This window comes from Podarcis liolepis (assembly GCF_965112155.1).
Source record: "Podarcis liolepis genome assembly, chromosome: 5".
Taxonomy (NCBI): Eukaryota; Metazoa; Chordata; class Lepidosauria; order Squamata; family Lacertidae; genus Podarcis; species Podarcis liolepis.
In genome coordinates this window covers 4,964,559-4,986,617 of record NC_139556.1, presented here as the reverse complement: position 1 = coordinate 4,986,617, position 22,059 = coordinate 4,964,559, and the positions used below count along the sequence as shown (strand labels likewise).

Genomic DNA, 22,059 nt, shown 5'->3' with positions numbered 1-22,059 from the left:
ATATAGAGAGCTGAAGGACACTGTTGGCATTTGATGGCATACACAATGTTAGACGATGAGCAATGGGCTCATCTCAGCTATCTGCCAATCTCCCATTCCCACCACCCTTCTGAGTAATACCCCTCCCCACCTTCTCACTATATAGAAGGATCTGGCAACTTCTGTTTCAGTGTATCTGAAGAAGTGTGCATGCACACGAAAGCTCATACCAAGAACTAACTTAGTTGGTCTTTAAGGTGCTACTGGAAGGAATTTTTTTATTTTGACTATGGCAGACCAACACGGCTACCTATCTGTAACCAAATGCAACATGTCAGTCAGAGAGTAAGAGAACTCTGAAGGATGTTGGTTTTGCTCACAAGGAAAGGGGCTTTCTGTTGCCAGTGATTACTTCTAGCAGTGAAATTATAAATCCCAGATCGTATAGAATCAGAGAACGGGCAAACAGCTCTTACCATCAGAATGATGCTCTGGATGTTTAGTCAGAATTTATTTGCTTGCAACTTGAAGCCACGGGTTTGAGTCCTACCCTCCGGAGCAGGAGAAGACAACTTGCTCCCTCTTCCATGGAGCAGCCCTGGAGATATTTGAAGATGGCTTTCATATCTCCTCTTTTCCAGGCTAAGCATCCCAAAGTCCCTCAAAGAGCTTGGTTTCCATATGACTACAATTATGAGGAAAGATTGATGGGTTTATATTTAGCCTGTCGGATATATTAATATGGTTACCCCTCATTTTTTTTTTGCCCCACTTCTAAAGGAGGGTAGAAATTTGCATGTCACATAAAATATATGCAAATGTTATGCAAAATGGTGTCTTCTTTGGCAGCAGATGGCTCAATCTACATACAGGCCCAGAAAATCCCTTTTTTTGCGTTAGGAAAATTGTTTTTAAAAATCACCACTACCCCCCCAATTTTGCGGAATCCTCTTCTGGATCCAAGATTGTCTATCCAATCTCTTTTCATGGCTTATGTGTATTTTCTGGTGCAATCTCAAATCTAATCAATAGCCAATTATTGTTGCTTATCTTGTCCTTTATGTAATATCACAGCCTTCAAAACACACCGATTGTCAGCTTGACATTGAAGCTGCTGAAAGCTACCCAATACAGACAGGTTGTCATCCTTTAGGTCTAAGCCCACTCTGCTGAAATTCATGGGAACCACACAAAAACATTATTGCACTGTCTCCCACTTAGCCAGGCACAATCCATCTTTCTTTTAACCCATGTTTCTATTGCACAGAGTGATCTTAAGTAGATGGTGTATCCAAAATGTTTTTAATATACTGTACATCCTACATGGTCTTGCTGTTTACCAAAATGTGGACCCCCCCATAAGAAGCAAATGTTAGGATAGATTTTATATAGCTTGGTATAAATATGGTTTGTTACCAATCACGGTGCCTTTTTTTGACCACCTCTCAATGCCTTTGATGTCAAAGTCATGTTTGCCAAGCCCATAGCAGTGGCTGCTGCCATACAAAAGGGGTGTAAGCCATAATCGTGAGAGTTGCTACCCACAGCCACCAAGAACACCAGAAAAAATGGAATTGTGTAAGAGGGAAGTGGTCTTTATGCACACTATATGGTGTTAGTGTTTCAGGGTTTGTGGGCTCATGAGTGAAGGGCATACTTAACGGGCTTTTTGAAAAGTGGCAAGGTAACTACTCTGCCCTCCCACATTCCTGTCTGAAAACATCCCTGTGCAGCAGGGCTGGCCCTGCCATAAGGTAGACTCAAGTAACTGCCTCAGGCAGCAGAATCCCGCAGGGCCGGCCTCGGGTGGCAAAAGAGGACAGGCGTCCTGCTGTCGCATCAGACACAAAGCTTGGCTCGTGCTTGTCGTGGTGAGCAAGGAGCTCCAAAATGTATCTCTAGCAGCGGCAGTTTTCCTTGCCCTTAGATGTCTTCTTGCTCATCCCTTCAGAGTGCTAGGTTTTTATGACAATTTGCTGTTATAGTAGCTCTCTCTCTGTTTAGAAAAATGTCACAGGGCAGACCTCCTCTCCTACCTCCCTTTTAGTCTTTGACTTCGAGGGTAACCAATGCCACTCAGCCATTTTAATACAATTTTCTTCAGAGCTGATTTACATAGAGAAGAATAATGCAGTTTAAAGATGACTCTCCTTCAGGAATGTTCATTAGAAAATCTTTATTCCATTTTTTATGTATCGGATCTCTGAAATGTGATCATTTTTTTCCTGTTATTATCTTATAAAGTTTAGAAAATGTTTTTTTCTCCCCTTTCCCCATTAAATGTTCAGATGTTGCCAGTTCTCTGCTAAAATTATAGTTTTGCCTTTTACACACACACACACACACACACACACACACACACACACACACACACCATTTAAATTCCACAACAAAACTCTGTGCAAGTTGCTCCTTTAGCCAGGCGACTCGGTGGAGTCAGAGCAGAATCAGAGCCAGATGAGCAGTTGTGTTCAGCGTGCTCCACGCTTGGCAGGACGGTCTGCTCAGTTCCCTGTGCCAGAATATTTTGTATTGTCTGCAGAATCAAATGGCAACCCATGAAGGTTTTCCAGAGGGCTTCTCAATAGTCTAGCTCAGACTCAGTCCAGGCCTATGACTGCTCTGGTTAATCTGAAAGACCAGACTATGAGATGGAGGAGTTTTGTGACCCAAACCAACAGGGATTATTACAGGTGTAGTAGTTCTCTGAACTGGCTCCTCTTCCTCATTCCCAGCTGAAATTCTCTCTGTGTCTCTTCTGAATGTGCAGGGCAGGGACAGATGACAAGAGGAGCACTTCTCCAAGAAAGCAAAAAACACAGACAACCAACTTTTCTCATTGATGAAATACTGGGCATTGAGCATGTTGCGAGTGTGCAGTGCATGGCATGGGGGAGTGAACCCAATAGCAAAGAGAGGGCTTGAGGAAGTCTGTTGCTCTTTTGCAAGCCCCAATTAGAGCTTTAAGGAGAAAGAATGAAAAGGTCAGTGCAAAGAGAAAGAAAAGATTAATAGAGGGAGAAAAATATGTAAGAAAAGACTGAGGGGTAGGGCAGCTCAGGAGCAAAGGAAACGCCCTCACTTTCACTGTTTGGTGGATTTGTAGCTGGCTGAGCGAACCCAAAGAGTACTCATTAATGGTTCCTCATCACCTTGGAAAAAAGTGACTGTGGGGTGCCGCAGGGTTCTGTCCTGGGCCCAATGTTGTTCAACCTCTCTCTAAACGACTTAGATGAAGGAACTGAGCTCGGTTTTATTAAATGCCCATTGTCCAAATTTTAGTCCGCTTTCCCACGGCCTATTGGTGGTGTTCATCTGACAATGACAGTTATTAATAGGTGATTATCCAGTCCACCTGCATAGCAGAATGAAGAATGCCAAAGACCTTTTATCTAATTTTAGATTTATTATGAAAGCGATTTAACAACAAAAACCATTACATGCTTCCTTTTGAGCTCTGACGTAGAAACCAAGCTATTCATATACAGACATGAAGAGAGATGTTGAGTTAATAAGGTACATGTACAACAACCATTTCAATGACAGTTTTGGGCGGTGTAGTTAAAATGTTGGTAAAGCTCAGACCATTAAAAAAAAAATCTAAGTACCAAACTTTATACATTTATTCACTATCGTTGTTCTAACCTACCATGATACAGTACCTGTGGAAAACAGCAATGTGTACATAATTTACACTGAAAATAAAGCTTAGAAGTACCAGCAGCATCTACAAAGGTTTTAATTCTGATTTTTATTCATGCCCAGTAATTGATAGGAACCCAGAAAAATGCATGTCCTGGTGGGACGCCTTTTGTAAGGAGTAATGGACTTGTTCTTAATGTAAAGGTAAGGTAAAGGACCCCTGGGCGGTTAAGTTCTTAATGCACCTTATTGAGACAAGGCATCAGTAAATTTTGCTTTGCCAGTGTAGCGTCACTGCGTTGAGCTTCCTTGCATCTTTAGTGGATGAAGGCACAAGTAGCTTTTACAGGAAATAGGCTGGTACCCTCTTCAGTTTTGCATACCTGCCAATCATGAACAGTTTGGAACTGAAACTCAGAATAATGTTAACCTATTTTCTGCAACGAATCATTAACTGAAAGCCAACCGTGGAGACAGAGGAGGGAAGAGGTGTTGCAGGCCATGCCAGAGTGGGGCCCCATTAATCCTATACAGTGGTACCTCAGGTTAAGAACTTAATTCGTTCCGGAGGTCCGATCTTAACCTGAAACTGTTCTTAACGAGAGGCGTGCTTTCGCTAATGGGGCCTCTTGCTGCTGTGCCACCAGCGGCACACGATTTCCGTTCTCATCCTGGGACAAAGTTCTCAACTCAAGGTAACTCTTCCAGGTTAGCGGAGGTTGTAACCTGAGGCGTTTGTAACTCAAGGTATCCGTACCAGACAAACTAATCTACCTTTCCAGTAGGTACAACAGTACTTTTGTCATGAGTGAAGATTTGGGAACCTGCCAGATAGTTCTATTCCCACTGCAATTGTTCTGTGCAGATCTTTCCTGATGTTTCATTCTTTTTCTTCCTTCCTTACTTCCTCACCCGATCTTAATAGCTGAAATTAGCCTTAACCTTCTGTTCTTCCAATGCATTTAGCCGAGTTCCCATTATCAGCCTTCTCTACAACATCCCACACGTCTACTCACAATTGATGTGATGGCAACAAAGAACAGGTGCCAAGAGGGCACTGGACTGCCCCGAGGAAAACCCCTCCAGCCCATGGGCCCAACACTGTTTCAGAGACATTTCATTTGCCACTCCATTGGCAGCTTTAAATACATGTTAAACCCACTATCTTTAAGGCAAATTTATTATGCTTCATAGTATCCTGAGGTAGCAACCTTACCTTGCCTCATGAAAGGAGGATCACCTAGAGTCAACAGCATGGGAAAATGTAATGTTAACATTTAGCTACATTTTATGTGACATGAACTAGGCTAAAGCTCCTGAATGGGGTCCCCACTTAGCTGGTTCTCCTGCTACCCACCCCGTGTTTTTCCCTCTTGCTCCCTTTCAGTACAACGCAATGGGCAATTTTTTGCAGATGTCTTAACAGATACAGTTGCCTGGGGTCTTTCTCCCTCAAGAGAGTGTTGTGGGGGAGCAAATTCTAATTCCAAAGAATTGATTGTGTTGATTTCCAGGTCAGACTAGTTGATTCCATTTCACAGAATTTGCATAATTAAATGAAATATTTACAAAGCACAGAAATGGGTAACTTAACTGGCCTTTGGCCTTTACAAGTCACATTTCAAAGAGATGCTCTCAGAAGTTTTGTCGGGTAAGAACTGTTACTATTGTACACAAATCAGAGTTATTGTGTTTTCTCAGGGTATTTCAGATAGAGGAACTAATTTCTGGAATGGTGCAGGTGAAATTTATGTTATTGCATGACCTATTTTGCATTCCCCCATGTAGCCACAGATGATGGTATTTACTCCAGATCGCTTCATCCCTTTGGTACTTGAAGAGGGACCAAAAACGGATTTGTGTAATTTTCATTATGCTGATTTTACTTGATCTTAAGTATTGAATCAGGAAACAATATTATGATCATTTATTATATTTGTTTACTCTAGGTTGATTTCAACAAAATTTGTGTACAGGTAGTTACATATGCACACACATTCAAACAGGTACAACCCATTCAGTTTTAAGCCTACCTGACCACATCCTTCCCAACCCCTCAAAAAACCCCACCCCAAACTACCTAATCATTTCATCTTTAAAGTTAGGAAAGGAACCATTTTATTTCTGCCTTTCACATATATGCACAATCCTATCGCACTTCCTCAATGTGTCCAAGGTGGCTGTCACTGTGACCTGGGAGTAAAAATACACATGGTGGTAGCAGCCCTGCAAGGAGGAAAGCGGAACGCGCCCCAGTGGCTTCCCCAAGTGCTTTTATCTTAGCTGAGCTCAATTCTGGTACAGTTGCTCAACCAAGGAGGAAAGTGCTCAAGAGCAAGAGATGGGAAGCAGTATATATATATATATATATATTTGTTTTCGTAGATTTTCACGGGTACAGGAATGCAGGTTTTGGTGTCCTCGGGTGTCTTCCCGTGTAAAAGTTGGGGTGTCTAGGCGACGTTTCGACGAGGTCTCACTCGTCATCTTCAGGCTGGTGCTTTCGGCTTCTTGTTACTGGAACAGAGCGGGATCTCAGTGTTTGAGTTCCTATAAATACTGTAGAGGGGTGTGGTGTATTGCCTCAAAAGTTCTGGGCAGAGGGGAAGTTCCCAGGCTAGTGTTCTTTTCTTCTTTTGTTCCTTAATTACTTGAGGGATATCTTGAGTGATTTCTTGAGTGATATTCTGAGTACCACTTAGGTGGGTCATTAGGTGTGGATTAGTTGCTAAAGCCTTCGTGTCTTGACCTCTTGAATTTGTGAAGAGTTTTTCTGGGAAGATGGCTGTACTGCACTTAGTTGTGCTTTGGCTTGGCTTCGTGTAAAGGGGCGAGCTGTGGTTTTGTGCCCTGTGCCAGCCAGATCTGTGTAGGGATTGCAGGGGGGTGCAGCATCCGGAGTTGCCACTATGGTTTGGTTACTGGATGGTGTCTGTAATTTATCTGTGGAGAGGGTCTGGGTTTGGGTCTGGTGTGGTTGATTGGTGGTGGCGTTCTGTGTGCCTCTGGATCTGGTGTCGGTTTTTGTGGGGAGGGCTAATTTCCAGATGTCTGGCAGGCGGGACGTGTCGTCACGCTTGTTCATGTTGTGAGGGTGTTTCTCTATCTCGATGGCTTCCATGATTATTCTCTTGTGGTGATGTTCCATGTTAAAGAGCAATTTGGAATCTGCAAAATTAATTTCGTGTCCTGTTTCTTTCATGTGTTGGAAAAGAGAGGAAGATTTTTCTTCTTTTTTGACGGCATTCTTGTGTTCTGCGATACGTGCATTTATTCGTCTGTTTGTTTGTCCAATGTACGTGGCTGGGCAGACTTTGCAGGGTATTTCATAGACCCCTTGGTTTTCCAACTGGATTTTATCTTTGGGGTTTCTGAGGATATTGGCTATTTTTTGGTTGGTGCAAAAGGCTGTTTTGATATTGTGTTTATGGAGGATTTTGCTAATTTTATCTGTAGTGCCCTTGATATAAGGAAGGAGGGCCATGCCATTGTTTTCTTCCGTGTCTTGATTTTTGGGGGGTGTTTCTTTTTGGAAAAAATCTTCCTCTCTTTTCCAACACATGAAAGAAACAGGACACGAAATTAATTTTGCAGATTCCAAATTGCTCTTTAACATGGAACATCACCACAAGAGAATAATCATGGAAGCCATCGAGATAGAGAAACACCCTCACAACATGAACAAGCGTGACGACACGTCCCGCCTGCCAGACATCTGGAAATTAGCCCTCCCCACAAAAACCGACACCAGATCCAGAGGCACACAGAACGCCACCACCAATCAACCACACCAGACCCAAACCCAGACCCTCTCCACAGATAAATTACAGACACCATCCAGTAACCAAACCATAGTGGCAACTCCGGATGCTGCACCCCCCTGCAATCCCTACACAGATCTGGCTGGCACAGGGCACAAAACCACAGCTCGCCCCTTTACACGAAGCCAAGCCAAAGCACAACTAAGTGCAGTACAGCCATCTTCCCAGAAAAACTCTTCACAAATTCAAGAGGTCAAGACACGAAGGCTTTAGCAACTAATCCACACCTAATGACCCACCTAAGTGGTACTCAGAATATCACTCAAGAAATCACTCAAGATATCCCTCAAGTAATTAAGGAACAAAAGAAGAAAAGAACACTAGCCTGGGAACTTCCCCTCTGCCCAGAACTTTTGAGGCAATACACCACACCCCTCTACAGTATTTATAGGAACTCAAACACTGAGATCCCGCTCTGTTCCAGTAACAAGAAGCCGAAAGCACCAGCCTGAAGATGACGAGTGAGACCTCGTCGAAACGTCGCCTAGACACCCCAACTTTTACACGGGAAGACACCCGAGGACACCAAAACCTGCATATATATATATATATATATATATATATATATATGAGAAATCCATGTGGTTGCCACCCAAAGCTACTCTGGCCCACTCTGCTCCAGGGATACAGGCATTCAACGTAATGTTAAAAAATACTTTCCTGCCTTTTCCTGCCTTTTCATCCACATGAAGCCGTCCCACACATATAGAACTTTTCTCCCACCAGTATAGAGAGGAGTAATATTCAATGTCTATCACAATGAAGCATATATATCCAATGTCCTAAAGTTTATTCTCAGTGTAAAGTACAATATATGGAACACTATTTACATCACTAAAGTAGAAAAAAGTTAAAATATTTTCAGTCTTCTTTTATATATAAAAAAAGCACGTTTCATGGATAATGGTTTCCTAATATGCAAATCAAGACACCTTCCTCGTGGTACCAACATCTCCAGATATGTTCCAAAGAGTACTAAGTTAGTAAATGAATGAGAAATACAAGTCTTAAATAATGTTGTTTCTTGATTGTAGCCCTGACACTTGAATTGCAATGCGGTAAAATATCTTATGAAGGTATTTGGAATAATTCTGGCATTTGTGTTGACAATTGTAAATATCTAAACTAATTAGAATACCTAAAAGGTATCTCTGTATGTACACGATATAACTGTTTATATATTACATGGCATCAAGGATTTAAAAGCAGAATGGTACAAGCAGAATAAATAAAGGAAAGAGCAATTGTGAAGTGTAGGTACTCAGATAAACATGGTTTTGCTGAATAGTTTTGTCTTCCTGTGCATCTATCTACTTAAAGGACAACTACAACCCAAACAATATTATTTTCAGACTAATTTTGAAGATGGTTTTATTGCAATAAGAATTAGGGTTCCACTTCTGGTGTAGGCTGAAAATCTTATTTTTCTTTTCAAGTGCTTAGAATGTTCTTCTTTTATCCTGGATTACTTTTTAAAACATGCTTAAGGTTTTAAGTTCTGAGGTTTGATTTGCACAAGACTCTTGTTTATATGGTGGGGCCACAGATACACCCTCTGCACATACCTGGGACCCCAGAACAGGCCCTGCTGTGAGAAAAGGCACATTTCTGTGTTTTTTGTACACAGCACCCAGTTCACTTTAAGGGGTTTAACATGGGGTGTGTGGGTGTGTGTGTGTGTGTGTGTGCGCGCGCGCAAGCCTAGAAACCATGAAAAATACAGCTGTAACTAGGAAATGGCAAGTCTGGAGGGAGGGAGAACAGAACATCAGTGAGCTGCCTATCTATGCTTTCCTGAGTCACAAAACTGGGCTAATCTCAGATTGGCATGAATAAAGACAGATACGGTGATAGGTACATCAAGAGTTAGGTGGCGCAGAGAAAAGAAATAGCGCCTTGTGTTGTTGCAGTCTACTCCTGGGACAGACTCTGGTTTTGCCCCACATACAGGTGAGGGACAAATGAAGAAGACTCATCTGAGGGAATGTGGCTTGTGGAGATGAATTGTTAAGCAAAGGTGCACTGAAATACACTCAATGCATTATGCGTTTTCAGAAAGCAATTCCTCATGAAATAAAGTTTTTAAAGCTAGCTTTCACCATTCTTTTCAGGAAAAAACTGAATTCAGATTATAGCAAGATCATAAAATGAATTAATCACTTATTTTTAAAATGATATATAATCAGTGAGCGTTTGGGTGTGTGCTTTTGGGTTATTGATGTGTGACCATGATGGTGTGTGTCTATGCACTGTGTCCGTTCTGAAATGGGAACATGAGGGACACAAACCCATGTTGTCAGTGTGTATAGAATATCTGTGCGCAACCACACTCCCCCCCCCCCAAGGTGGCACTTAATCTTTAAGGTGTAGGTGCTGAATAGACTGCTTATGGGGGTGTTTGAAAATCCTTTTGTCAATCTGATTCGGAACTACATTTTCCTGAAACAACGTCCATCCGTAACATGAACACACAAAACAGATTCCTGCCCCAAAGAACAGACAATCTGCACTGCACAATATCCTTACTTCATCCTTCAATTCCCCTCCCTACTTTTTGCGGTCGAACATAACATGGGATGCATGAGACCATTCCTTAAAATATTCATCTAGATGTCGACTGAATTCACATGCAGTGTGACTTCCGATCACAAGGTAACATGGCTTTAGATCCACGACAGAAAAACTTTTAAAACTGGGCGTTGACTATACAATATTTCAGAAGAGAATGGGTCAAAAACGTCTGACTGTAGTGGTGTAGGGATGTCAGCGAGGGAAAAATTTGATGCACAATTGTTGCAGAAATTAGGGTGAAACTCCATTATATAGATTAAGAAAAAAAAACTATCCTGAAAGTTCTCATTTAGAATTGTATCTACCACCAGTATTTATGGCAATGATTTCCATGGCTGCATTAAAAGAGTGATGGCAGGTGTTAGCTTCTGAAATAACAGCTGGATTTGTTCTGAAAAACCAACAGAAGCAATAATAATCAGGATGAATGTGCAGGATGAAAGCATATTTAAAAATGACTTAAATTGTTATTTCATATAGCGTTCTATGCACAAACCCACAATTTTTAGTGTGCAGAAAAATCTGTGAGTATGGATATCAACTGTCTTCCAGCTTCCAAGTCTGCTAATCAATTAACTGTTTCCCGATAGCAGGACTTGATAATTAACAAAACAAGGAGTAGTTGACTTCACCCTTCTTTGTTTGCCTCCTCTGTGAGAGCTCCAGAGGGTGGCGACACAAGAATGGGCCTTCTCTGCAGTGGCTCCCGGTCTGTGAGATGCTTTCCCCAGGGAGGCTTGCCTGGCGCCTTCGCTACATAATTTTAGGAGCCAGATGAAAACATTTCTCTATAATGTGGCCTTGGGCTCATTAACAATCTATGGTCTTTGAAATGTGTTTGTGGGAAGGGGGTTATTGGTTTGCTTCTGCTTTTGGTTTATTTGTATTTTTGTGTTGTGAACTGCCCTGTTATCATTGGCTGAAGGGGGGTATACAAATTTAATAAATAATCACAACAATATTTTTAAAAGATAGCAATAAGTGCAGAGTGGAAGGAAGGCGAAGCTGAAAAATTAAGCGCTACAGGTTTCTTTTTTAAAAAACGGGCACGATTCAAGCAAAAATAAATGCTTTGTCCTATTGTTTTAAATGTGAGAGCTACATATGTGCCTAATCCACAATAAACAATGGGACTTTCAAGTGCTTAGCATAGCTGCATTGTAATCCAATATTTGCAAATTTAGCAACCAACTTGTTAGGGCTTTTTATGAGGTCTCCACAAATTAATTTCTAATTGTTCTCTACAAATCAGTGAAACCATAAACACAGCAAGAGCCTGCTCTTTAAATAAGATCCAGGTATATTTTCTATTTAGATATAAGCTACAATTTTTATCTGCGAGTTGTAATTTGTAAAAATGCATTGTGTGTGTGTGCGCGTACCCACCCGCTGTTTCATTTATCCAATATAACTATTTCCAGGGTTGCAAGTATTTGTGATAACAACAAAGTTATATCAATCAAGAATTTTTGCGAAAATAACATAAGAAGGTGAAGGTGTGAACCAGAAACTTCTTTCTGCGTCCTAACATCAGAGAGGTTCTTCTAGCTGGGTGGGGAGGGCACAGCTGTCTATCTTGTATTGTTTTTTTTAAAATACACCTCCATTGTTATTATTTTACTATTTTTTATTGTACACTGCCTTGAGAAGCTTGTGCAGATAGCTAATAAATGAATTATTAATTATTATTTTTACTCTTATTAACAGCGGTGTGAACAGTACCATTTTTCTCCCATACCATTATTTCTGAATTATATGCCCAGGCAATGTCCTGGTTCATACACTGTTACTGGCATGGATTCTCATTCATGAGGGCAAATTTTAATCAGTGAGCCTGAGAATTATAAAAGAGTCCCTTGTAACGAGGAACTGCTGGTTTCTGTGGTGTATTTAATGGTAATCTCTCACATGTATATCAGTATCTCCAAAAGGCACCTGTATTAAAGCTTTATAATGTACCCATGTAATTAAATTTTATGAATTCATTATTAAAGAACAGGTGGTGAATCAATGGAACGTTTAAAAAAATCAAATCAAAACTCTGTTAAACTGTTTTGTTATGATGGACCCCTGAGCTGATATGCTACTTCACTGTTTGGGTTTGTTGTTGTTTTCGAAAACGCAAATGGCAACAGGCTGTCTAAATTGGTAAATTTGTGATAGCATTTTTTAAAAAATATTTATTGCACATTTCCTTTCCAAAACTATTGAGCTGTCTTGGTAACCAGAGGGATGGGATAGAGATTAGGGAATTGTGGCACTCAAGTTCCCCCCACAAAATGGCAGGTGGCAGGTCGGTGGAAGTGAAGCAAAGGTAGGGAGCTACGTTCATCATGTAAAAAGGAGTCAGGCTCTAGTAGATGAGGATGCTGAGGCTGTCCTGGAGGAGAGGCAGAGGAAAAGGGTGGCTCCAGACATGCTGTCAGTTTAGGTGCACAAGGTGCACCCATCCAGCTCACATAAGAAGTCATTTGCACCCAGCAGCCTGCTCCCTCCAGTGTGCCATGGGAATGGATGGATTGGGCCAAAGACTTGGCCATTTCAGGTCAACAGAGCTGAGGACTAAGGCTATGTATATAAAAGAAAACTTGAAGCTAACTGGAAACACATGTAAGCAACAAGGACTGCAACAATTAAATTAAACTCCAAAGGTATTTTCATAGCCCCCAAACTGACAAGTAATCTATGGTCTTCTCATTACTATTTGAAACTTGATGTTCTTATTCAGACAAGAAACAACTATTCATCTGATTCCTTTGACGTTATTCAAGACATGAGAGAAGTATACATTGAAAACTGGTAGAAGTAAAGGTTTATTTCTTTGTGTTGATTCTATATACTTTTGATGCCCTGATTACAAATGTTTTAAGTGCTGCCTTACAGCCTTTGGGCAATAATCTTTCTGTTGTTATATATTGTTCCTTGACTGTATTTGCTTCCAGGCACAAGCCTGAGACACAATGATGTTTGCCCATCTCTTTTCTTTTTAAGCAATCTTTCAAAAGCAATATATTACAGACTCCGGTACAATGTTGAACATAAAGGAGAAGAAATCGTATTATTCACAACAGGCTAGCAGCTATATCATATAACGGGAGAGGTAGTTTACCCAGATAACTTTCCAATATTTATGTATATCTGGGAGGCATGCACATGCTTGCCGCCTGTTTCAGACTGCCGAGTGCACGGATGGAGACTTCAGATACAGAATAAGTGTTGAAAGAAGGATTACTTGTTTGTTTCTGTTTATTTAGGAAATGTATAAGCCGCCTTCAGCAGAAGTCTCGGGGGGGGGGGTGTCAATCAAGAAAATAAATCTATACAACAAAAAGTTCAATAGTAAAACAAGATAAACACATGAACAGCAGCAACCAGCAATAAAAGTGGGCAGAACCAGAAAATAGGAGTTAAAACAGCATGATGAAATACTCTGGCAAATTAAAAAAACCCCACAAACTTTCTCCAACACCAAAAAATAAAATGAAAAATCAGACTGGGAGAATGCAAGCATTACAATGTGGAGACGCCATAACCAAAACAAACCCTGCCTCTGGTCATCTTTGTCATGCACCCTGAACAGAAATGCTCATTAAGCCATTCAAAACCTTTGCTGTGGGAGGTGGAGAATCAGAAATATGGAAAATTAGACAACAACATTTGAACAAGGGAAGTAGCCTCTGGAGGTCTGCAACCTTTCCTAATCCAGCCCATAGAAGAGGGAAGTAGATTTGAGCACTAAGTAAGTAGCTGTGGCTCTAAGGAGAAGAAAAGGTAAAGGTAAAGCGACCCCTGACCATTAGGTCCAGTCGTGACCGACTCTGGGGTTGCGGCGCTCATCTCGCTTTATTGGCTGAGGGAGCCGGCGTACAGCTTCCGGGTCATGTGGCCAGCATGACTAAGCCGCTTCTGGCGAACCAGAGCAGCACACGGAAACGCCGTTTACCTTCCCGCCGGAGCGGTACCTATTTATCTACTTGCACTTTGACGTGCTTCAAACTGCTAGGTTGACAGGAGCAGGGACCGAGCAGCATGAGCTCACCCCATCACGGGGATTTGAACCGCCAACCTTCTGATTAGCAAGTCCTAGACTCTGTGGTTTAACCCACAGTGCCACCCGCATCCCTGATCGGGAAAACTCAGGACACAGCCATAGATACACACAAACTGCACACCAACCAGGACAGAGGAAGATAAACACATGAAAAACCACACTCTCAAACCTAAGGCAATATATTGAATCAAAAGAAAAGAAAATAACCCCCAAAGACAATCCTCTTAAGACAGTAAGTTGGACCCAGTCACATGGCAGGCGCACTGTGGAAGCCTCCGAGGCCATCAGAGCGGGTATGCAACACGCGGGACTCATGTGTTGGTAAAGCCAGGCCTACTCAATGCCATTTCTGCACAAGTTGTGGCAAACAGCTGTAACGCCTAGCAAGCACAGGCTGCCTACTGGGAGAAAGGCAAAAACCTCTCAACCAAAGGGGGCTGGTGGGAAGAGTTAAGAGTCAGTGCTGCGCTTGTGCACCAACGGAGCCAACGGAATGGTCCTGCACAGCACCAATGGCCCACTTCTTTGCCACTCCACTGTCATGATGCCATTGCAGGGAGACTATGGCACCGTCCTTCCCAACTGACCACAACTCTTTCAGTAATCTGACAGGTGGTAGGCACAACACGGCAAGAATTGGGGTCGGGGGACAAAGTGATGCAAGAGGATTGTTTCTATCCATTAAACACTGCAATTTGGGTGATGAAAAATGAGGTTGCAAGTAGTTTTTTTCCTTTGCTTTTCCATGTTTATGATACATGTATGTGGATAAATCTTTTTTTTTTTTTAAATGCAGTGCAGTCTGTAATATTTCTTTTGAAACACTTGTCAATACAAACATTGGTAAGAGGTGTACTGCTGGGGGCCTGCTCTCTAAAGCGGTCATAATCAAGTAATGCATACATAGGAAAATAGCAGGCCGGCCACACGGAATTAAGATAAAACGGACCAAGGTTTATGAGCCAGCAATTGATGGATTCAGCATATCGGAAACAACAAAGTAACAGCTTCTACCTATTTTATAGGTTCACCCCCAAACCAGCATTTTCTGCTCTGACTACATCAAAGTCTCTTATCATAAGATGTCAAGATTACTCCAAATTTGGGAAACTTACTGTGGATCAACAGCAAAGCCACAATCTGGTAACCTGGCCCCAATCCTGCAACTGGATCACTGCTGACCGTGGAAGGTGAAAGTGCCACTGGCAGAGATCCCTTTCCCACAGCCTTCCTCACCGTCAGGGCTGCCACCATGTACAAGAAGATCTCTGGATTGTGACCCATGGTGTGTGTGTGTGTGGGGGGGAGAGGCTGGGTTGTATCGAACTAAGTCAAGCTCAGACTATATCCACTGAAAGGAATGGTTTTGAGTTAGTCAGAGTCATTATTTTCAATGGGTTAATTCAGAGTATGACTTAGCTGGATACAATTCTATGATGTGAAGGGTATTTACATGACCTTCAGATAGCAATCCTAAAGTACCCTCAGACAGAAGTAGTGTACCTATTTAGATTAAGGGCAAGAAAACTGGCTATCCCCCCCCCCCGAGTCTCTTCCATCCTATTGTAAAAAACATTGGTGAAACCAAATTATCTACAATTCCATAATTGTATCTGCAGGATTAGACACTAGTAGACTTTTGAAATCTTGTGACAGGGCCAACAAAATATTAGAATAATAAACTCACCAATTTTACCCCTACCCTTCTTTGTATTTTTTGGTTTATACCTAGAACAAAGTCTCCACAACCACCAATAGGAAACAATGAAATTTAGATTTCCCCCATAAAATCTCACATATAAAGTTCAAGTGCAATTCAAAATCCAAGTATTAGTTTATACTACACACTCCTTTATATCGTAACTCTTCTTTGCAGGTAGTTTCTTTGACCAGGTTCCTTCCTTGCTTAGAAGAAATCATTTTTCTCTTCTAGAAAAGGTGTAGAGATACGTTCTCTAAAACAAATGCTTTTCAAGAATAAACTAGTGCAGGAATAAATCTGGATCTTCAACTGGGTGTATTCTGGAATCCAAAACGATTTCTTCTTTGAAGTAAAAAAAAATCCCATTCAAAATATTGGAGATTATAAAACATTATAGTTATTCTTCAATATACAATTTAAGATAAAGACTGCCAATGAGTCTTCAAAATAGCAAAAATGTTCCTACTGTTGAAGACAATACAATATTTGACAGGAACGCAACAGAACAATTTTTTCTTTTGAAAAGCACTAGGAATCTATTTGTATGGTCGTAGAAATCTGGAAACTTTTGATCTCAGTAGCTTTATAAATGATCTTGGAAACATCTCCTTTGATTCTTGCGCTGTGTACTTGAAATAGTTTTGTGGATGTGCCAATACATCAAAAAGCGCTTTGATCAGTTTCTTGTCCTGTGGGAGACAAGAGACAGAGATAGCAAGCAGGGACAGAGAAAAAGAAAGAGAAAGCAAATGTATATTTTGCATGGCGCCCTCTGCTGAGCACATTGCCATTTTGTACTTCCCCTTTAGAAATTGCTTCTGGCTTCAAGATTCTGCTTTTTAGGAGTACTGCAATCACTTATGCACAGCGTTAGAGCTAAACAATGAAAGAAAAATAGCAGCTTGGACATTGCAATTTAAAGAAAAGGTTACTAACTTTTAAAATTTCTTGATGATTTTCTGATGCATATAGACGTCCATCTCTAACAATGTCTTCAATTAACTGTTGATAATCCTCTGAAAAGCAAGCAGCAAGGAGAACCAGTTAGCAACTTTTTACTACCAGATAACCTGACAGAAAGTCTCTAGGGTCCAGGGACTAGTGAGCCGCGCTCAGCTCAAGTTCACAGAAGGTTTTATATACCAGTCAGACTATCTTATTATCCTGAACTAAATTGCGTCTCCTGATCAAGCCTCCTTATTTGGTTCAACTCAACCTAAACACGTTGGACACGAGGCAAAGCATATTAGCTGGTGGGTAAGGGAAATAACAAGCCAACCTTTTTATATACTCACATAACTGTGCAGTTCAATGAGAACGTAAGGAGGTTGGGGGAAGAGAGAAAACGCGTATGCAAGGTTGTGGGTCAACTCAGAAAATCAAAGTTCTAGGTCAAAATCTCCTCTTCTGTGCAAGCTTCTCTGTTTTCCTTTTTTGGGATTATATGTGGTTAGTGTTATGTTTAAATGAAGTTTATATTGAAGCATATTTTGCAAACCAGTTCTGTCACAGTCACGAGGAGGAGGTCGAATGCTTTCAATTTCCTCATCATGTTCAAATCAGGGAAACCAGGTAAAGTTGGGCTTAGTTCAACAAAGCCAGGATCGAACCATTGTTTATGATCGGGCTTGCTAACAAACCATAGTTTAATCAGAATTCTCCTACTTCAAACATAATGGTTTGATAATAAACATAATGGTCTGATTAGCTTTCGGTCTCATCTTTGTAGCTGTGCCAAAGGAGAAAGAGGAGTACATGAACCTGAAACTCAATCCCATAATAATAAACAGTGGTTTGGTGTTATATGAAAAAAAGGACCAATGAGATTTATCCAGATCATTTATTTATTATTTGTTAATTTTATATTCTGCCTTTCCACCAAATGCTGTTCAAGGTGGCTAACTACAATTTAAGTGGCCGGGATAGTTCAGTCAGCATGAGACTCTTGATTTCAGGATTGTGGGTTCGAACCCCATGTTGAGAAAAAGATTCCTGCACTGCAGGGGGTTGGACTAGATGACCCTTGTGATCCCTTCCAACACTACAATTCTATGATTCTAAAGTACAATGCAACACAAAGTTTAAAAAACCAAGACAGGTAAAACATCAATAAAAAACAACAATCATTACATATTTACAAATCAGCTTATGGGCCAAAGGCATGTCTAACTGAAAATGTATTTGTGTGCTATAAAAAATAATCAGAGATGAGTCTAGCTAGGTCTTCTTTGGCAAGGAGTTCTTAACCCTGGGAGAAACCACCAGAAAGATATTCTCAAGTTTCCACCCAACGTTTTGTGTGTGTGTGTGTGTGTGTGTGTGTGTGTATATATATATATATATATGTATATATATATATATATATATATATATATATGCTTTCGTAGATTTTCACGGGTACAGGAATGCAGGTTTTGGTGTCTTCGGGTGTCTTCCCGTGTAAGAGTTGGGGTGTCTAGGCGACGTTTCGACGAGGTCTCACTCGTCATCTTCAGGCTGGTGCTTTCGGCTTCTTGTTACTGGAACAGAGCAGGATCTCAGTGTTTGAGTTCCTATAAATACTGTTGAGGGGGTGTGGTGTATAGCCTCCAACGTTCTGGGCAGAGAGGAAGTTCCCAGGTTAGTGTGCCTTTTCTTCTTTTGTTCCTTAATTACTTGAGGGATATCTTGAGTGATTTCTTGAGTGATATTCTGAGTACCACTTAGGAGGGTCATTAAGTGTGGATTAGTTGCTAAAGCTTTCGTGTCTTGACCTCTTGAGCTTGTGAAGAGTTTTTCTGAGAAGATGGCTGTACTGCACTTAGTTGTGCTCTGGCTTGGCTTCGTGTATAGGCACAAAACCACAGCTCGCCCCTATACACGAAGCCAAGCCAGAGCACAACTAAGTGCAGTACAGCCATCTTCTCAGAAAAACTCTTCACAAGCTCAAGAGGTCAAGACACGAAAGCTTTAGCAACTAATCCACACTTAATGACCCTCCTAAGTGGTACTCAGAATATCACTCAAGAAATCACTCAAGATATCCCTCAAGTAATTAAGGAACAAAAGAAGAAAAGGCACACTAACCTGGGAACTTCCTCTCTGCCCAGAACGTTGGAGGCTATACACCACACCCCCTCAACAGTATTTATAGGAACTCAAACACTGAGATCCTGCTCTGTTCCAGTAACAAGAAGCCGAAAGCACCAGCCTGAAGATGACGAGTGAGACCTCGTCGAAACGTCGCCTAGACACCCCAACTCTTACACGGGAAGACACCCGAAGACACCAAAACCTGCATATATATATATATATATATATATATAGTGTGGGGGGGGGCATGTTTCTATGTAAATTGAGCCAATGTGTTGAATTTCATTTGCTTGCTATTAGAATTTATGACTTCACTATTAAAAGGCATGATATCATTCCAATGCAGACCTAAAACCATTGAATCCAATCAATTCATACAATAACAACTTAACCAAAGCAAAAGTAGCTGAAAGGTTTTCAGTTGTTAGAAGAAGATATACTTATACCTTTATTAAATAATTACCGTATTTTTCGCCCTATAGGACACACTTTTCCCCCTCCAAAAATGAAGGGGAAATGTGTGTGCGTCCTATGGGGCGAATGTAGGCTTTCGCTGAAGCCTGGAGAGCGAGAGGCGTCGGTGCACACCAACCCCTCTCACTCTCCAGGCTTCAGGAAGCTATCCGCAAGCCTCGCGTGCCCGGCGGGAGGTCCCGCTGGGTGCGCAAGGCTTGCGGGCAGCAGCCTGCAGCCCGAAGCACGGGGCGTGTTGTTGCCCCATGCTTCGGACAGATGTCGGCAAACCTCGCGCGCCCGGTGGGACCTCCTGCCGGGCGCGCAAGGCTTGGGGCGGCAGCCTGTTCTGGGGGCTGGGGTCGGAGGAAGCTCAGGCTTCCCCCGCGCCAGCCCCCGCGCCTGGGGGGAAATAATTTTTCCCCCTTTATTCCCCCCCCAAAAAAAACTAGGTGCGTCCTATGGGGCGAAAAATACGGTATGTATATAGCAGCATGGAAAATAATTAACTATAATAAAAACAAATGAATAAAGAAAAATAAATACAATTGCTGAAAAATACTGGAACAAATCAGAAAGGAAAAAAATGTTTGGCCAGCAATATGTTTAAACAGCAGAGGAAAGCCCCCGAAAATATGAGATTAATTTTTATCCTCTGTACTACTTTCCTGCATGTATTGCAGAGATGAGAAAGGGCAGAAGCCTCACCATCATATGTTACATAGGGGACTTGGAATCCTTTGCCACTGTTTCCTTCATTTGATTTGAACTGAATCCACAACTTTCGTGACCTGGAGGTGAATGCTATCGGTCTTTCATAGGTCTGGCAAGTTTCATATGTAGTAATAGATGTGGGTGAAGCTGCAAAAGAAAAACAAACATATAGCAGATTTTTTGGGAAAGGGTTAAACACCAGGCATTCCAAACGGTACAATTTTCAGTAGAGGAACACGTGAATCTGCCTTGTACCATTTGAGACCTTTGGGCAGTGGCGTAGCGTGGGTTGTCAGCACCCGGGGCAAGGCAAGTAATTTGCGCCCCCTAACCCGTGGATTTGCGCCCCCTAACCCTAACCCCCAGATGTTGCGCCCGGTGCGGCCGGCCCCCCCTGCACCCCCCACGCTACGCCACTGCCTTTGGGTCTTTCCACCAGTACCATTAGCTCCAACTGGCAGCAGCTCTGAGGTCTCTCCCAGCTCTCCTCCTTGAGATCATTTTGCCTGGATGTGTTGGAGAGTGAACCTTGGACTTTCTTCATATAGACACTGAGCTAAGACCCTTCCCCAATTAGAGATTAGCTCTCTAACCCACAGCCTGCCACCCTGAAGCTGATAAAGGTTGTAGAACTGATGGTAGGCCAAAGGCACTGGTACACATCAGACCAGATGACACCAATAATGAATATGCTCAACCCATACAGAACAGTCTCCTGTTGCAGTAGATGGTCAGGCCCCAAGCACATCCCCCCCCCGCCCCCAATGCGCATGCCAATCGCTCGACTGACAGACAATTTTACATGCCCCTCTTTGGGGATCCATTTGGAGCTGGGGTTGGGCAATGGTAATGCTATGCTTAGTGCATGGCTGAAATGCTATGAATTAGCAGGGGAATTTGTAACCGATAGTTCAATCTGAAAAGTTCTCATGGAGGTAACGTGGCAAGAAACAGTTCCAGGGAACACTCCATTGGAATAGAAATCAGGAGCAGCTGCCATTTTAAAATATAACTGTGTAAGAGTATGTAGTTTAAATAACATTCTCGACTGCATACTCCAATTTCCTGTCTGCAGAATTTTCTGAGTTTAAATAGCAAATATTAGCGCCAGCTCTCCATCTAGTCAGTGCAACCAAGTTGCAAGTAGCCACCATGTAGCACTGAAATCGGTTCAGTTCACTTCTGGCTTAGTTATGAATGTACATTCTCACTAGAGTTGTACCTTGGAAGTCGAACGGAATCCGTTCTGGAAGTCCGTTTGACTTCCAAAACGTTTGGAAACCAAAGCGCGGCTTCTGATTGGCTGCAGGAAGGTCCTGCAGCCAATTGGAAGCCGCGGAAGCCCCCGCTGGACGTTTGGCTTCCAAAAATAGTTCACAAACTGGAACACTCACTTCCGAGTTTGAGGTGTTCAGGAGCCAAAACATTTGAGAACTAATCTATTCAAAAACCAAGGTATGACTGTACGTGTTTTCATGCCTTTTCTAGGACAGCAGAACAACTTACCACTTTTCCTCATTACTAAAACATCACCACACTCGTCTTCAATAGGAAGAAATATCTCAGGGACCACTATGAGAATCCGCCTCTTTGGGGGTGGGCTTATATTCCAAATACATTCAACATTTGCTGGGTAATCCCCCGGGTAGTTGGGAGACTCAATGTAGCCAGTGTAGTCTCCGAGTTCTCCACCACACTGTCGATCTACAGGGGAAGGAATGGTAAGAAACTGAGCTATGGACTCTGTGAGCTGCCTAATTAATTTTTCAATGTCCTATTTTTAAAATGGGAATTTTTATAACCTACCTCATAAGCCTGCTCTGAGAATGAAAAAGACGAAGATCGTAACTCACTTTGCATATCAAGAAGTGCCTCATAAATGATTATGAACAACAACAACAACTACAGCAACTTATCTGAGTGACTTTGTGATCTGGATCTCAAAAGTACAAATCTCTTCTGAAAGCCTTTATCTTTCTGTGTCCAGATATAGATATATAGACAGGTAATCCACACGTATGCACAAAGAGGACTGCAATGTTTCAGTTTTAAAC

At 41.9% G+C, this 22,059-nt stretch overlaps 1 protein-coding gene and 1 long non-coding RNA gene across 7 annotated transcripts in view; both read right to left on the bottom strand.

Moving 5' to 3' along the window:
• Positions 1-3,365: 3,365 nt before the first annotated feature.
• Positions 3,366-5,986, bottom strand: LOC310708031. The gene is made up of 2 exons (XR_014526806.1): positions 5,012-5,986; positions 3,366-4,958 (listed from the first exon to the last, which is right to left on the bottom strand). It is a non-coding gene; the product is annotated as an uncharacterized lncRNA (long non-coding RNA).
• Positions 5,987-14,786: 8,800 nt separating this feature from the next.
• Positions 14,787-22,059, bottom strand: part of SCUBE1 (signal peptide, CUB domain and EGF like domain containing 1) — a 193,241-nt gene continuing 185,968 nt past the window's right edge. For all 6 annotated transcript variants that reach the window (XM_083503331.1, XM_083503332.1, XM_083503336.1 and 3 more), the window contains 4 exons: positions 21,512-21,709; positions 20,000-20,152; positions 16,703-16,782; positions 14,787-16,455 (listed from right to left, as the gene is read on the bottom strand). In XM_083503331.1, coding sequence (XP_083359457.1) covers positions 16,303-16,455; positions 16,703-16,782; positions 20,000-20,152; positions 21,512-21,709 — 584 coding nt within the window. In that variant the 3' untranslated portion in view covers positions 14,787-16,302. The remainder of the gene's footprint in view (positions 16,456-16,702; positions 16,783-19,999; positions 20,153-21,511; positions 21,710-22,059) is intronic.